The 17,952-nt window shown below is 37.0% G+C and overlaps 1 protein-coding gene across 6 annotated transcripts in view; it reads left to right on the top strand.

Moving 5' to 3' along the window:
- CEP350 (centrosomal protein 350) overlaps positions 1-17,952 on the top strand; it is a 112,848-nt gene that overhangs the window by 33,545 nt on the left and 61,351 nt on the right. For 4 of the 6 annotated variants that reach the window (XM_031658060.1, XM_031658057.1, XM_031658053.1 and 1 more), the window contains 8 exons: positions 1,382-1,545; positions 5,869-5,979; positions 6,408-6,548; positions 7,819-7,955; positions 8,806-8,928; positions 12,846-13,015; positions 16,583-16,675; positions 17,321-17,517. In XM_031658060.1, coding sequence (XP_031513920.1) covers positions 1,382-1,545; positions 5,869-5,979; positions 6,408-6,548; positions 7,819-7,955; positions 8,806-8,928; positions 12,846-13,015; positions 16,583-16,675; positions 17,321-17,517 — 1,136 coding nt within the window. The remainder of the gene's footprint in view (positions 1-1,381; positions 1,546-5,868; positions 5,980-6,407; positions 6,549-7,818; positions 7,956-8,805; positions 8,929-12,845; positions 13,016-16,582; positions 16,676-17,320; positions 17,518-17,952) is intronic. The other 2 variants (XM_031658058.1, XM_031658064.1) reach the window with 1 other exon arrangement.

Genomic DNA, 17,952 nt, shown 5'->3' with positions numbered 1-17,952 from the left:
CCTTAAGAATTATGCTAAATCTACTCTGCTTGTGCTGTATTAATGGAACAACAAAGCCTGAATGACAGCACATCTGTTTATAGCACTCAAGTTTAGTGAGTATTCTAAGCCCACTGTTGAGACCTACTGCCCAGGAAAAAAAAATTTTTTTTCAAAGTGTTCTTTTGAAAATTTGAAAAAATATTTATTCCTGCTTATTGACAATGTACCTGGTCATCCAAGAGCTCTGATGGACATAAAAAAGGAGATTAATGTTTTTATGTCCCCTAACACAAAATCCATTCTGTACCCATGGATCAAGTAGTAATTTCAACTTTTAAGTCGTCTTATTTAAGAAATGCACTGTGTAAGGCTATAGCTGCCATAGATAGTGATTCCTCTGCTGATTTGGGCAAAGTAAATTGGTCACCTTCTGGAAAGGATTCACCATTATAGATGCCATTAAGAACATTTGTGATTCGTGGAAGGAGATCAAAATACGAGCATTAACAGAAGCTTGGAAGAAGTTGATTCCAGCCCTCATGGATGACTTTCAGGGGTTCAGAACTTCAGTGGAGGAAATAACTGCAGATATGGTGGAAATAGCAAGATAACTAGAATTATAGTTGGATCCTGAAGATGTTACTGAATTGCTGCAGTCTCATGACAAAAGTTGAATGAATGAGTAGTTGCTGCTTTTGCATGAGCAAAGAAAGTAGTTTCTTGAGATGGAATCTACTCCTAGCGAAATGACAAAAATGGTTTAGAATATTACATAAACTTTAATTGATAAAGCAGTGGCAGGGTTTGAGAGGATTGTCTCCAGTTTTGAAAGAAGTTCTACAGAAAGTGGGTCAAATGCTACCAAACAGCATTACATGCTCCAGAGAAATCTTTTGTGAAAGCAAGAGTCAATCGATGCAGTAAACTTCATTATTGCCTTATTTTAAGAAATTGCCACAGTCACTCCAACCTTCAGCAACCACCCTGATCAGTCAGTAGCTGGTGGAAGGTATGACCTTCCACCAGCAAAAAGATTAGGACTTGCTGAAGGCTCAGATGATCGTCAGCATTTTTTAGCAGTACAGTATTTTTAAATTAAAGTATGTACATTTTTTTAGACATAATGCTATTACACACTTACTAGACTACAGTATAGTGCAAATATAACTCTCATATGCACTGGTAAACCAAAAAATTTGTATGACCTGCTTTATTCTGATATTTATTCCTTTGGTCTGGAACTGAACCTGCAGTATCTCCAAGGTATTCCTTTACTGAGTCCCAGTTTTTTCTACATAGGAAAACAAAGTTGATTTTGGCTCTTAAAATGACAGATGTTAGAAATCTGAAGTGTAATTTCATGTTAACTTTTCCATTTGACCATTGTCATGCCCTCCAGGTTCTAAGCGCTTTTCTCCTGCTGGCCTCCATCATCGTATGGCAGCAGAACTCAGTTATCTGAATGCCATTGAGGAGTCGGTGCGCCAACTGTCCGATGTGGAAAGAGTTAGAGGCATTTCACTTGCTCAGCAGGAGAGTGTGTCTCTAGCTCAGATCATAAAGGTATTTTTGGAGTTTTCCTTTTTAGCTTTCTGTGGTTTTTCTTTTTTCTTTGCTTTTTAAAATAGTCTTAATGATGACTTAAACTACTGTGCCAAATAGAAAAAAAATAGTCTACCGTATAACACCTGTAAATAAATAGTCCTGGGAAAAACTTGTCAGGACACTAAAAAGATACAGTGTTTGGCAGCAGAACAATAATAAGTCATTCTCTCTCAAATACTTTGTTTTCCATGTTTTCTGCTTTGCTTAGTTAACAGTATAAAAATCGTCTAGTCAAACATTCTTTTTTTTTTTTTTTTTTGAGACGGAGTCTCGCTCTGTTGCCCAGGCTGGAGTGCAGTGGCCGGATCTCAGCTCACTGCAAGTTCCGCCTCCCGGGTTCACGCCATTCTCCTGCCTCAGCCTCCCGAGTAGCTGGGACTACAGGCACCCGCCACCTCGCCCGGCTAGTTTTTTGTATTTTTTAGTAGAGACGGGGTTTCACCCTGTTAGCCAGGATGGTCTCGATCTGACCTCGTGATCCACCTGTCTCGGCCTCCCAAAGTGCTGGGATTACAGGCTTGAGCCACTGCGCCCGGCCTAGTCAAACATTCTTAATATTGTCTCTTTTCATTGAGAGGTGAGAGAATACTGAGGGTTTTTTTTTTTTTTTTTTGTTTTTTAAGCTTTATTTGTACCAAAAGAGAAGTTTCTGAAATCCGGGTGTTTGAGAAAGCCAGGATAATGTGGATTTTCCTTTAGCAAACAAAAATCCGGAGACGGTCTAAGCACTCTTCGTTAGTGGAACTGCTTTACAAAACAACAACAACAACAACAACAACAAAACCCTGAGTTCTTGCCTACATAGTATAAAATACACAGATTTTAAGTGTACAGTTTTGATCAGATTTGTTTTGTTTTGTTTTGCTTTTTTTGAGACAGAGTCTTACTGTTGCCCAGGTTAGAGTGCAGTGGCACGATCTCTGCTCACTGCAAGCTCTGCCTCCCAGGTTCACACCATTTTCCTGCGTCAGCCTCCCTAGTAGCTGGAACTACAGGCCCCCGCCACAACGCCCGGCTAATTTTCTGTATTTTTAGTAGAGACGGGATTTCACCGTGTTAGCCAGGATGGACTCAATCTCCTGACCTCGTGAACCACCCACCTCGGCCTCCCAAAGTGCTGGGATTACAGGCGTGAGCCACCGCGCCCGGCCCAGTTTTGATGCGTTTTGACCAGTGTATATACCTGTGTAAGAACCACCCTAATCAAGATATACAACCCTTACGTTGTTACCCCAGAAAGTTGACTCATGCCCATTTTCAATTACTCCCCCTTCCAAAGGCAATTACTATTCTAATTTCTGGCACCATAGTTTATTTTTGCCTGTTCTAGAACTTTGTATAAAAGGAAGTGGACTTTGAACTCTGTGTTTAGCTTATTTTCAATATCAATTTAAGATTTATCCATATTGTTTTATCAGTAGTTTTTTGTTTTGTTCTGTTTTTTGCTGAGTAATATTCCATTAATATCACAATTTATCAGTTTTCCTATTGATGTATATTTGAATTATTTCCAGCTTTTGCCTGTTGTGAATATTCCTGCTATGAACATTTTTAAACAACTCTATGCATACTACATATGTTTTCATTTTTCTTATATAAGTACCTAGGAGTGTAATTGCTTGGGTCAGGTATATGAAACTTTATAAGAAACTGCCGTACAGTTTTCCAAAATGGTTGTAACACTTTACACTCTTGTAATAAATAGGAAAATTCCAGTTGTCTGCATTCCTGCTATCATTTGGTATTATCAGTCTTTTATTTCAGTCATTCTATTGAGTGTGAAGTAGTATCTCATTGTGGTTGTAATTTGCATTTCTCTTGTTACTGATAAGACTGATTGTCTTTTTGTGTATTTATTGAGCATTCTTTTGTGAATATCTGTTCAAATCTTTTACACCCTTCATTATGGGGTTGTCTTTTTAATTATTGATTTATAGGAGTTGTTCATATATTCTGGAAACAAGTCCTTTTCAGATGTATTGGAAATATTGTATTCCAGGTCTTGGCTTATCTTTTCACTTTTTAAACTGTGTCTTTGAGAAATAGAAGTTTTAAATTTTGATGAAATCCAGTTTTTAGTTGCTTTCTTTTGTGGTAGTACCTTTCGTTTTCTAAGAAATCTTTGGGCTGACTGTGGTGGCTCATGCCTGTTATCCCAGGACTTTTTGGGAGGCCAAGGCAGACAGCTCACTTAAGTTTAGGAGTTCAAGACCAGCCGGGGCAACGTGGTGAAATCCCGTCTCTACTATAAATACAAAAATTAGCCGTCCACAGTGGTGTATGCCTGTAGTCCCAGCTACTTGTAGGGCGGGGGGGCAGGTCGGCTAAGGAAGGAGAATCGCTTGAGTCCAGGAGGCAGAGGTTGTAGTAAGCCAAGATTGTGCCATTGGACTCCAGAGTCAAACTGTGTCTCAAAAAAAGGAAGGAAGGAAGGGAGGGAGGGAGGGAAAGGTGAGGAGAGGAGGGGAGGGAGGGGAGGGGAAGGGAAAGAAAGAAATCCTACGCTAAGATACTAAGATATCCTAACATTCTCTTATGTTTTTTCCCAAAAGCTTTATAATTTTAGCTTTCATATTTACGTGTGTAATCCTTCTCAAGTTAATTTTGGGGTTTGATGTGAGGAAGAGAGTTAAAGTTTGTTTTTCCCTAATAAGGATATTCAATTGTTCCAGCACCATTTTATTAAAAAGACTTAAATTACCTTAATGCCTTTATCAATGATTAAGTAATCAATTATGTGTAGATCTATTTCTAGACTCATTTTCCATTGATCTGTTCATCTATCTGTAATGTCAGTACCATATTGTCTTTATTACTGTGGTTTTTTAGTGAGTCTTGAAATCAAGACATAATTCCTCCAACTTTGTTTCTTTTTTTCAAAGATGATTTTGGCTATTCTAGGTTTTTTACATTTCCGTGTAACTTTTAGAATCAGTTTGTCAGTTTCTACAAAAAAAACCAAAAAGCCTGGTAGGATTTTGATTAGAATGGTATTGAATCTGTAGATCAGTGAGTCTGGGGAGAATTCACATCTTAACAGTGTTGCCTTTTCTAATTCATAAACATGATATATTTTTCTATTTATTTAAATCTTTGACTATTTCTCTCATTAGTATTACAGTTTTCATTGTAGAGGTCTTATACATTTTAAAATTTATTCCCAAATGTTTTATGATTTTTGATGCTATTTTTTTTTTCAGTTTCCTTTTCTGTTTGTTCTTCCCAAAAGACTTGTCAGACAGTTCTTGGTGTGGTACTGTTCCCATATTTTGCAGAGATACCATCATTCCTGCCCTCCTCCCGCTAAATAGCAGTAGTGTTGTCCAATCATTGTGACAGCAGAAACTCCCTGGACATTTCCAGATGTTTCCTGGTAGAGGGTGGGGAGGGACTAATGCCAACTTTGTTGAGAATCATTGTATTGAGGAAATGACCCCATTGTAGTGGAGGGCCATACTGACCTTGAAATCTGAGTCAGCACTGAGGTTTTCTGCCACTTTGGACATACATTATAATTTTGGGTTTCCAGATTTGGGCAGAGCATTACCACAGCCTTACATACAGCCTTACCACCATTTTTTGTTTTCTTTTGTTTTGTTTTAATTAAAAAAAAAAAAATAGAGATGGGGGGTCTCACTATGTTGACCAGGCTGGTCTTGAGCTCCTGGCCTCAAGTGATCCTCCCATCTTGGCCTCCCAAAGTGCTGGGATTGCAGACATGAGCTATTGCGCCCAGCCCTTACCACCTTTTGAAAACCTCTATTATTTAGCACTATTTCAAAGGAGATGAAAAAATACATATATTTATAGATAATATTGTGTGGAATTGTGGTAAGAAAGGGTCCTGGTGACAAGGAAACTTTATATGGGGACATCTTTTTTTTAATGAAACTACTACTTCAAAGTCAAAATAAAAGAATCATAAAATTGTGAGATGTGAGGCATTATTTTTATTTTTACACATAAGACATTTTTTTATGTCTTCCAAAAAGTTGGGTGCTATAGCCTTTGCTTTCTAACCAGCTTTTTGGTATTAATTCTTAGTCCTATATACACTGGAAATTTTTTATATTACTACATTATTTGGCACATGGGAGGTGGTCATTAAATATTTTGATAAATGGTAAGTGGCTGTTGACTATTCTTTTTACTCTCTTTCCTTTTGGTTCTAATTAGTTGCTTCAAATGATTTGTATTAGTAAGAGAGCATGGTGTGTGTTATAGTCACTGTGTTAAAATAGTTTAGTATTTGAGAATTAACATTTGACCATTACTTTGAAGGCACAACAGCAACGCCATGAAAGAGACTTGGCCCTCTTGAAACTGAAGGCTGAACAAGAGGCTCTGGAGAGTCAGAGACAATTAGAAGAAACCCGAAACAAAGCAGCTCAGGTAACTTATTTTGCAGCAGGTTCTTGTTTTTTAAACCTAAATTTGTATCTTAGAAATCACTTTAGCATTCTTTTAATTATATAGGAGAAAAAAAAAAAATATATATATATATATATAAAAATAATAAAATTTTAGTACTTTTTGTGGGATAATTCCATGTCATTTGATTTTTGTTACAACCTTCTGAAATAAACTGTCAAGACTCATTTCCAGTTTAGGGAAATGGCAACTGAGGTACATTGTATTTACTTATCCACAGATACAGTAACTTGTGAACAGTGGAGTTAAGACTTAAATCATGAAATCTGGATTGTAGTAAAGTGTTTTTTACTACAAATAAGACATGAAATATATTTATAAATTAAAATTAATTTGGGAGGCGGGGAAACTAAAACATAACTTCTTTTTTAAACCCCTTTTATTTAAAGGTCCATGCAGAATCATTACAGCAGGTGGTTAAATCACAACACGAAGTAACTGAAGTCCTACAGGAAGCAACATGTAAAATAGCAGCTCAGCAGTCAGAGACCGCTCGCCTTACCACAGATGCAGCACGTCAAATCTGTGAGGTAGATGCCATTGAGAACCCTTCTCTTTTTAGTTCTTTTTAGTCAATCTGAGTAACTTTGGTCTTTAGTAATGGGTTTCTAATATCTTAGTAAATGCATACTTTGAATTAGTGACTTTTAGTGGGGGACATACCCTATCGAAATAAGAGGCACCATTGACTGTGGTGTGTTGTACATGTGAATGTTACAGAGGCAGAAAAAAGATGAAGAGCTCTAAATTTCCGCCCTCTGGTAAGCTTTTTAGAAAAGTATGAACTTTATTGATGTATAATTTATAAGCAATAAAATGTACCCATTTTAAGTATGCAGTTTGGTGAGTTCTCTCTCTCTCTCTCTCTCACACACACACACGCACACACACACACGTATCTCCCTATAACCATCACCACAATCCAGAAATAGCATATTTCTGTTACTTCAAAAAGTTTCCTCATGTCTCTTTGCAACCAGTCCCTAATCTCAGTCCTGGGGAACCACTGATCTGCTTTGTGTGAAGATGTTTCATTTTTACCCACAATGATATTAGTTACTGTCTTTTCTGTAACAGGGGGACAGCCAGAAGTAGTTTTATTGCTGTCTCTACATAGGATATCACAATTCGTAATTGATACAGTTTCACTTTATTTTAGCAGTTACACGTTTTTAAACCAAAAGTTAGTACTATTTGTAAAATGACTTGGTTATTGGAAATCCATGAACCTACTATATGTTGGGTATTATGGAGTTGTACGTTTCAGTATAAAATTGAGTCTCCTTTCTCAAGAAAATTTTAATGTAGACAACATTAACAAAGATTTCAAAACACTTTAGTCATTAGTAAAAGGAATAGCTCAAAGTAGTGCTTGAACAAATACCGAATGAATAGTACATGCAGCACTTGCAGTAGTGGTTAAGAGTAGGGAAATGTACTTCACCTGTTGGTCAGCAAAGAGTTAGAAAGGAAGTAGTAATTAAATTGATTCTTGAAGGAAGATTTAATTTTTGGCTTATTACTGCTTATGATATGCTTTAAAAGGTTTTCTGTCTAATTCATAGATTGTTATAGCTAGGTGAAACCTTAGAAATCATGTAGTCCAACTCTATTTTTACAAGATGAAGTTGTTGAGACTTAAAGAGGCTAAATGACTTGTCCACAGTATTTCATCTCTTAGTGGCAGAATTTGCTTGCTCTCAAGTCAGTGATCTTTCTTTCCAAGACACTATGCTCCTTCTCAGTTCTGTGACCTTACCTTCTAATACATTTGCCTTTCTGGTGTGTGTTCATGTTTAGATGGCAGAGTTGACTAGAACTCATATCTCAGATGCTGTCATGGCTTCGGGAGCTCCCCTTGCAATACTGTATGACCACCAACGGCAGCACCTTCCAGACTTCGTGAAACAGCTGAGGACCAGAACTGAAACAGATAGGTTAATATTCATTCATTCAGCAAATATATAATGACTGTCTGTTAGGTTAATATTCTTTCAGCAAATATGTAATGAGTATTTGTTGTCATAGGCATTATTTTTGGTTGGGAATACAGTTATGGGCATCATCTGGTAGGGAAGATAAATATTACTCAAATATTCAGTTAAGTGAATGAATACTTATACACTGATTTAAGTGTTATGAAAGAAAGGAACACATGTCTCAGAGATATGTAACATAGGAATTTGAATAGCCTGGGGGTGCCAGCAGGTCAGAGGAGGCTTTCCTGAGGAAATAAAGCTTGTGGTAAAGCTTGTGGTGCAATCTAATAAATGAGGAGTTAGTAATGTAAAGGAGGTAAAGAATAGGTAGATGAAAAGCCCTAAAGGAAGAAGGAACATGGCATATTTAAGAAAAGAAATAAAGACCATTGTGGCTGGAGGCAGGGAGCAAAGAAGATGGTATGAGATGATGCAGGGATCAGATCATGGTATAGGACCTTGCGGACTTAGGATTTTGGAGTTTATTCTAGGAGCAATGAAGTCATTAAAGAAATTATTTTTGGCAGGACTGGGTGACATTACCATATTTGTGTGTGTGTGTTTTTCTTAATCATATTTTGACTGTTTCTAATTCTTAGATTTTAAGTCTCTGTTTACATTCATTGATACTAGGAGTGATTTGTGTTTACTTCCCTAGTAAAACAGAAGACATTCTTTAATGTGTTGTAAGTTATTTTATAATATCTATTTGTTCAAGATTTTATGTCATATTGCTAGTAAGCAATACTTAAAATCTTTCCATTATTAGAGACTTTGAATGTTTAATCAGTTTTTATTTTATTTGTAGGAAAAGTCCATCTGTTTCACTCTCTCGGAGGAAAGAAGGGACCCTTGACTCAAAGCATCAAAAGTATTCCCCTTCATACGATAGTTATTCTGAGTCTTCAGGATACAAGAATCATGATAGAAGGTGAAGACAATTTGATTTGTCAGTACAGTTTAGTAAACGCTGATAAATGGCTTAAACATTGCTTTCTTTGATTTCTTAATATTGTTTATTTAAATAGAACAGTGTGTTCCCTTCAAAATGCTGGCTTCCCTAATTAGCCAATTTACAAAATAGTTGGTCCGTGTAATAATGTAACTGCTGTTCCTTGAGAACCTACATTGTATAAGCATTGTATAAATTGTTCTTCCTGCATATAATATTCACAGCAGCCTTCCAAGGCAGATGGTATTATCCTTATAGGTTAGAAAACTGAAGCTCATGGAGATGTTAAGAAACACATTCAAGGTCACATAAATAATGATACATCAAGGAATTGCACCTTAATTTATCTGCCTTCAAAGACTGTGTTTATTGTACATTTCCTTGCTGACATTCATATTTCCTGATGTTACAAATTTTTATTGTTATAAAAAATATTGAATAGGCCGGGTGCGGTGGCTCACGCCTGTGATTCCAGCACTTTGGGAGGCTGAGGTGGGCAGATCACCTGAGGTCAGGAGTTCAAGACCAGCCTGGCCAACATGGTGAAGCCCCATCTCTACTAAAAATACAAAAATTAGCCATGGGTGGTGGCGTGTGCCTGTAATCCTGTAAGCTACTCAGGAGGCTGAGGCACAAGAATCTCTTGAACTAGGGAGGCAGAGGTTGCAGTGAGCCAAGATCGCACCACTGCACTCCAGCCTGGGTGACAGAGTGAGACACCGTCTCAAAAGAAAAAAAAAATTGAATAGCTTGTCATTGGTAGTTAGTGTGATATGAATGGCTATAGCTTTCAATTATGGTTCCATCTCGGATTAGAAGATTTTAGAGGCTACTTTACAGCATTTTTACAGGTAACATACTGACATTGTCTAGTATAGTAAAACACCAATTTAAAAAATTAAATAATGAAACTAAAAGACGTGAAAATGTGGGAAAAGTACCAAAAGTTATTGAGTAGCTATTATGTCTCTGAAACTATCTGACTTTCATTTAACCTTTACTGACACCTTCACTGAAACTTCATGTCAACCATCATCTGGATTACTGTGGTGAACTCCTAATACTTGTCCTCATCCTCTAATCTTTCTCCACTCTATTCGTTAGCCACATGATAACCAGAGTGATTTTTCTAAAATTTCTAGCCAATTTGGTTATTCACCTATTTGAAATCTTCAGTATTCCCTCAGAAGATTCAAATTAAGGTCCAAATTATTTATCCTGGCATAAAAACTTTCTTTATAATTGAGCCTTTGGTCTATCTCTAGCCCCATCTCTTGGCTTTTCCTCTTTTACTATACTCCATTCATTCTAACTATTTCCAGTTCTCAGAAGAACCCTGCTTTCTGTCTTCTGTGCCATTGCATATGATATACCTTCTTTCTAGACCATCCCCTCATTTCATTTAGTTTACTTTTATTTACCTTTCAAGAATCAGTCCTACCCCGTCTGCTTTAGCTCTCACCTAAGTGTTCTCCTACAGCACTATGAGTATAGCTGTGACAGTCTTGACCACCCTATGTGTACATGTTTCTTTGTTAGTCAGTTACATTCTAGACCAGAAACTCATTGAGGGCTTCATTTTCATCACCTCAGAAAGAAACTCAGTAACCATCAGCAGTTACTCCCTATACCCTCCTCTGGCAACCACTATTTCCTGTCTCCATTTTCTATGGATTTGCCTATTCTGGATTTTTATATAAATGGCATCATTACAGTATGTGGCCCTTTGTGACTGACTTCTTCCACTTAGCATGATGTTTTCAAGTTTCATGCATGTTGTAGCATGTATCACTACTTTGTTTCTATGGCCAAATTATTTTCTCTTGCATGGCTGTCCCACATTTTATTTATCCATTCATCAGTTGGTGGACATTTGGGTTGTTTCCACTTTTTGACTGTTGTAAGTAATGCTGCTGTGAACATTCACATACAACCTTTTGTGTGGATATGTTTTCATTTCTCTTGAGTATATATTTAGGAATGGAATTGCTGGATCATGTACGGTAGCTCTATGTTTAACTTTTTGAAGAACTGCAAAACTATTTTCCAAAGTAACTGCAGCATTTTATACTATTTTCCCACTACGTAAAATTTTTCTACAATCCTCACCAATGCTTGTTGTGTTTTTTATTGTAGCCATCTTAAGAGGGGACCATGCATACTTGTATCATCAGAACTTAGCAAAGTACCTAGCACATGATAGGCAATCTACTACAAATTTACTGAGTGAATGATTAGCACATAGCTGGCAATTGTTAGAATTGGGATTCAACCCCATGTCCTTCTGACTTGAAAGTCCCTTACTGTGTGCTGCATTACATCTTTTACCTTATTGCTTTATTAGAAGATTTATCTTTTCAAAAACTTATTAAACCAAACAATAGCATTGTATTCTGATAAGTATTATCACAGAAATATACACACACAAAAAAGTATGAACACAGGGTCAGAAGTGACCAAAGGTTCCTTGAGAGTTGGGGTGGGGTCCATGCAGTCTTCTCAGAAATAACACTTGAACTGATTATTTAATTCCATAGGTCGTTAGGCAGACAGAGCAGCAAGGGCAATTTGAAAAAAGAAATAAGTATGTGCTGAGGATCCTAAGTATATTAACCCGGCTTGTGTAATGAATGAATAAACCAAGAAATGTAAGAAAGAGAAAGGAAAACACTTGGGGGAATATATGCTTAGTTTGTTGGCTGAGGAATAGCCAAAATCAGAAGTTCACATGGCATTTCAACACTTGAAGCTTAAAATCAAGGAAAGGGCAAAGATAGTGATACAAATTTGAGACTCACTCTAGATGATAGTAGTTGAAGTCATGGTTAAGATTGCCCAAGGAGAACATGTAGTATAAAATAGAAAGAGGGCCGGCGTGGTAGCTTACATCTGTAATACCAGCACTTTGGGAGGCCGAGGCGGGTGGATCATCTGAGGTTAGGAGTTGGAGACCAGCCTGGCCAACATGGCGAAGCCCAATCTCTACTAAAAATACAAAAAAAAATTAGCTGGGTGTTGTGGCACATGCCTGTAATCCCAGCTACTCGGGAGACTGAGGCAGGATAATCTCTTGAATCCGGAAAGTGGAGGTTGCAGTTAGCCAAGATCGTGCCACTGCACTCCAGCCTGGGCGACAGAGTGAGACTCCTTCTCAAAAAAAAAAAGTTAGAAAAGGACCAAAACAAAACCATCAATTTAAGGAAAGACAGAAAAATTTAAAGCAAATGAAAGAAACAAGGAAAGCTTGTTAGAGAGTTGGGAAGAGAAGCAGGTAAGAGTAAAGTCATAGGATATAAGAATGTTGACATGATTTCAAGCTTACAGAAAAGTTGCAAGAATAATAGAAAGTCCTCAAATAGCTTTCATCCAGATTATCCTAACCTTTTACTGTATTTTGTTTAGCAAGTAGAGCTTTTAAAGGAGATATTGTCAACATCTAATGTTACAAAGCAATAAATTCTCTATTGATTGGATTTAGCAATTCAAAGTATAGATAAAGCTTATTCAGAATAGTTTTAGTAGAGCAGTTGGGATGGAAGCAGATTGTGATAAACCATGATGTTAATGAAAAGTAAAGAAGTAGAAACAGTGAGCAGTAGCTCCCTTTCCCAGAAGTTTGATTTTGAAACGAAGGGAAAAAAGGGAATGATAACCTAGCAACACTGCCTATTATGATTATTCAAATGCGAAACCTTCCTCTCTCCTACTCATCTTTCTCATCTTTTCCAAAATATTCTCAGACTTATGTTACTTCACTTTTTCTGTTTTATATTACATCTTTCTTCATTTTTATCTTGACTATAAAGTACAGTCATTTGGCCAAATAAGTTTACTTTGAAGCTATAATCCTTATTTTGTTAATTTTGTTGTTGTTGTTTCCATGTATCTATAAAAAGAAGCAGTAGTGGTAACAGCCGCCAAGAAAGTCCTTCAGTTCCATCTTGTCAGGAAAATGAGAAGAAACTTAATGGTGAAAAGATAGAGAGTTCCATTGATGAACAGGTTCAGACTGCTGCAGATGATTCTCTACGAAGTGATAGCGTTCCATCTCTTCCTGATGAAAAAGGTAACTTTCTTTGCAAATAAATGTGTAACCATCTGTTCGGAAACCAGAGAAAAGGGGATCCTTGTTATAAAGTAGCAAATAAGCTGTATGCGGTGGCTCATGCCAGTAATTCCAGCACTTTGGGAGGCTGAGGTGGGAGAATTGCTTGAGCCTAGGAGTTTGAAACCATCCAGGGAAACATAGGGAGACCCCTGTCTCTACAAAACAATTAAAAATTAGCCAGGCTTGGTGGCACAGCCTATGGTCCTAGTACGTGAGAGGCTGAGATGGGAGAATCACTTTAGCCTAGGAGATCAAGTCTGCAGTGAGCTGTGATTGAGCCATAGCACTCCAGCTTCGGCAACAGAGCAAGACCCTGTCTCAAAAAAAAATTAAATAAGTAAATGAAGTGGCAGACAACTTGACTACAACTGTGTTCTAGTATTTTGGAATGTAGACATGAAAAGTGATGTATTTGGATACTTAGCTGAGGAGATTTCTAACTTTATTTCGTTAATATTTTCTAAACTTTATCTCATGAATAATATAGTGTTTCTAATTAAAGCACTGATGACAAATTTAATTGTAGATAATATTTGTAAGCCTTAGAAGGAAACACAGTAACCATGTATGACTTGTTTGTACCATGGTGCCTGGGCTTCCAATAACAGTGAATAAATAATTTTCAAATGACTGTTTTAAAATATCATGAACAGTGACTTTATTTAACTTCTTTAAACAATATTGAATTACTTGCCCAGTGCTTTACTTGACTAGCAGAAATACAAAAACAAAAATGTATTATTAGTTGGACTGCTGCTACTTCTGGCCATGATGGAACAACAGGGACCAGATTTGCTTACCCTCTTTTTTTTCATTTTTTATTTTTTATTTATTTATTTATTTATTTTTTTGTGAGACAGAATCTTGCTCTGTCACCAGGCTGGAGTGCAGTGGCATGATCTCAGCTCATAGGAACCTCTGCCTCCTGGGTTCAAGCAATTCTCCTGCCTCAGCCTCCTGAGTAGCTGGGATTATAGGCATGCGCCACAACGCCTGGCTAATTTTTGTATTTTTAGTAGAGACGGGGTTTCACCATACTGGTCAGGCTGGTCTCGAACTCCTGAACTCATGATCCGTCTGCCTTGGCCTCCCAAAGTGCTGGGATTACAGGTCTGAGCAACTGCGCCCAGCCTGCTTCCCTCTTAAAGCAAGTAAAATATCAGGCAAAACATGAAGTAACTATTTTTAAGACAGTGGGGCCTCAGGCAGTGAATTGTGTTGATTCATGAGAGACTGGAAACAAATGAGTGCTACAGTTCTACCAGTTTACTGCCTAGGGAGTTTCCAGACTACAGAGCATGGAGCCCAGTGGTCTTCTTGAGTTGAGGAAATTGAGTTAGGAATCTGAAGAAGCCAAGACAGCTAGAATTCACAAGGCAGCCACTATCCAAAGAACGAAACCCTTAAAAACCTCCTACGTAGGAGAAAATATAAATCTAGGCAACATTCGGTTTGGTGATGACTTCTCAGGTATGTAACACCTCAAGGTATGATCTGTGAAAGAAAAAATTGATGAATTGTGCTTTATCAGAATTTAAAAACTTCCACTCTGTGAAAGACATTGTGAAGAGAATGAAAAGACAAGCCACAGATTGGGAGAAAATATTTGCAAATCACATATTTGATAAAGGATTTGTATCTAGAGTATGTAAAGAACTCTTGAAACTCAATAATAGAAGGCTGGGTATGGTGGTTCATACCTGAAATCCCAGCACTTTGGGAGGCTGAGGCAGGCAGATCACCTAAGGTCAGGATTTCGAGACCAGCCTGGCTAATATGGTGAAACCTCATCTCTACTAAAAATGCAAAAATTATCTGGGCATGGTGGTACGCACCTGTAGTCCCAGCTACTCAGGAGGCTGAAGCAGGAGAATTGCTCAAACCTTGGAGGTGGAGGTTGCAGTGAGCCGAGATTGTGCCACTGCACTCCAGCCTGGGCAACAAGAGAGAGATTCTGTCTCAAAAAAAAAAAAAAAAAAAAAAAAAATTTCAATAATAGGAAAAACAACTCAATTTTTAAAATGTACAGAAGATCTGAACAGATACTTTATTGAAGAAAATATGCAGATGGCACATAGACACAGGAAAAAGTCTTCAACCACATATATCATTAGAGAAATTAAAATTGAAATCACAGGATACTATAACACATTACTAGAATGACTATCAGAAAAACGGACAATAATAAATTGGTGACAAGGATGCAGAGCAACAGGAACTTGCATACATTGTTGGTGAGAATGGAAAATTATATGGTCACCGTGGAAGATAGTTTCATAGTGTCTTGTAAGACCTAACCATACAATCCAGCAATCACATGCCTGGGTATTTACTGAGTGATCTGAAAATTTACGTCTACATAAAAACCTATATACTGATGTTCATAGCAGCATATTCATAATTGCTAAGAACTATAAGCAATCAAGATGTCCTTTACTAGGAAAATGGATAAATAAACTGGTACATCCATACAATGAAATACTATTCAGCTATTAAAAGGAATAATCTTTTGATTCATGCAATAACATGGACAAATTTTACAGTCCTGCACTCTACCAGACCTCCCCTCTACCAGGGGAGCTATTGAAGGGAGCGCACTTGGACGAATTTTAAGTGAATTTTACTAAATGAAAAAGCAGGCCCCAAAAATCTATCTGTTATAATATGATTCAATTTGTATGACAGTATGTAAAAGGCACAACTAAAGAGATGGAAAACAATTGGTTTCTAGGCATTAGGGGGAAGAGGAAGTAGTTGACTGCAAAGAGGATGCATGGAGGGACGTTTAGGGTGAAGGAACTGTTACACAGAGTAGTTGTTCTGTATGTATGTATGTTCTGTATGATGCTGTGTATTTGTCAAAACCTTGGAACTGTGTATCACAATGAGTAAATTTTAGTATCTGTGAACTAATCATGCAAACACACACATGAATCAGGATATTGGGAGATCCCAAAATGGAACGCAGCCTGCGATAAATGGATCTAACTGTATTACAAATATATGGCATAACGACATTGAAGCAGTTAGGGAAAAGAGCTGACCTAAGTAAGTAACTTTGGAAAATGGTGTCTTGAGTGGAAACTGTTAATATAAGCCTAATACAAAAGGAACGGTACATAAACCTATACTCTAGTTGGATAATAGTTTTTCACGGGGGTACAGGTTAACAGTTCTTTGCATATATATTGGGTTTGAACAAATAAGTAAATGAGTGTTGGATGGTGGGAGCCGTGTTTCTCAGTACTGGAAGGGAAGATACACAAGAAAGGAAGACTAGAATGAACTCTGGTACTGGATCATAGACGTAAGTATGAATTCATGTTTAGCTGGCTGACTGAATGGATATAAAAGCAATTGTAATTGTGTGCATAAGTATGTGCACACACTTGTACACATGGATTAATATACATCCATATATTACCTAGCTCTGTCCACTGAGCAAGTGCAGAAGCAGTGATACACCCGTAGTAACAAGGACAACTAGTGCCTACAAATTCTTTCTTTCTTTCTGATTTTTTAAAGAGATGGGGTCTTGCTCTGTCACCCAGGCTGGTCTCAAACTCCTGGCCTCGAGGGATCCTCCCACCTTGGCATCCCAAAATGCTGGGATTGCAGGTATGAGCCACTGTGCCTGGCCCCTAGATTGTGGTTTCTAAGTATCATTCCTTAATAAAATAAATAAGAGCTTTTTGGAGAAATGGCTGATTCTAGGGCTGTAGGGAAAATACAATTTGAGCCTGGAGTATCTTGTAGTACCAGAAAGTGAAGAAGTATTCAATTAAAAAAAAAAAAAAAACTGTGTCAAAGGCACACAGGAACCAGCCTGAAAGATCTGTCATATTCTAATTAAACTTGGAATTAATGAGTTTTTTAAAAAGATATTTTTACTTGCATTTCTTTGATAGTAATGTTAAACAGTTTTTCACTTTTACTATTTATATTTGCTTTGTAAAGCATCTGATCTGACCTTTTTTCATTTTTCTATAGGTGCATTAGTGGTTTTCTAATTGATTTGTAAGAGCTCTCTAAATTTTTTGCAACATTAATCTTTATATTTCTTAACCTAATATTTCTAGGTATTTTTAGAGGTTTTTTCCTTGCTTGTAAGGCAAATGAATTTTAATGTTTCATGTCTATTTTTTAGTGATCAGTTTTATGAATTTATGTTGGATTGTCCCATAAAGAGGCAAAGGGCTACTAATTGAGTACCTACTGAGAACAGTTATAATGATAAAATCTACTTTCTCCATATTCTTTTAGACTCAACATCTATTGCAACAGAATATTCTCTGAAATTTGATGAATCCATGACAGAAGATGAAATAGAAGAACAATCATTTCGATCATTACTACCTTCAGAGAGTCACCGCAGATTTAATATGGAAAAGAGAAGAGGTCATCATGATGACTCTGATGAAGAAGCTTCTCCAGAAAAAACTACGCTGTCTACTGCCAAGGTGTGTTTCACTTTATCTGTGGAGGTAAATGGTTGTGGATATGTTCTCTCAAAGATATGAGAAAACATTTTGTACTTGTCTCATTTGTCAGCTACTAGAATGATTTTTCTAAGATATCAATTTTATTTTATAGTTTTCCTATGAAATCTGGCTTCACTTTCCTTACAAAGTACAATACAAACTTATTTTTTGGAATGATATATGAGGCCTTTGAGGATCTGAGCCAATATTATCTCTCTAGCTTTTGTACTTGCTTCACTCTTCTAATGCTGTATTCCATTTAGAAATTTACATTCGTTCTTACCAAATTGTATGCTTTTTGGTTAGCAGAAACAAATTCTTATCCCACTTTGGATCCTTGGGACAGTAATTGGCTTGCAGTAGTTTATTAAAATTTTATTGGCTGAGTAAATTAGCAGATGAATGTTAATCTGC

Source organism: Papio anubis, chromosome 1, assembly GCF_008728515.1.
Source record: "Papio anubis isolate 15944 chromosome 1, Panubis1.0, whole genome shotgun sequence".
NCBI lineage: Eukaryota > Metazoa > Chordata > Mammalia > Primates > Cercopithecidae > Papio > Papio anubis.
Note: the sequence above shows the minus strand (reverse complement) of the source record. Positions and strands in the feature narration are given on the sequence as shown.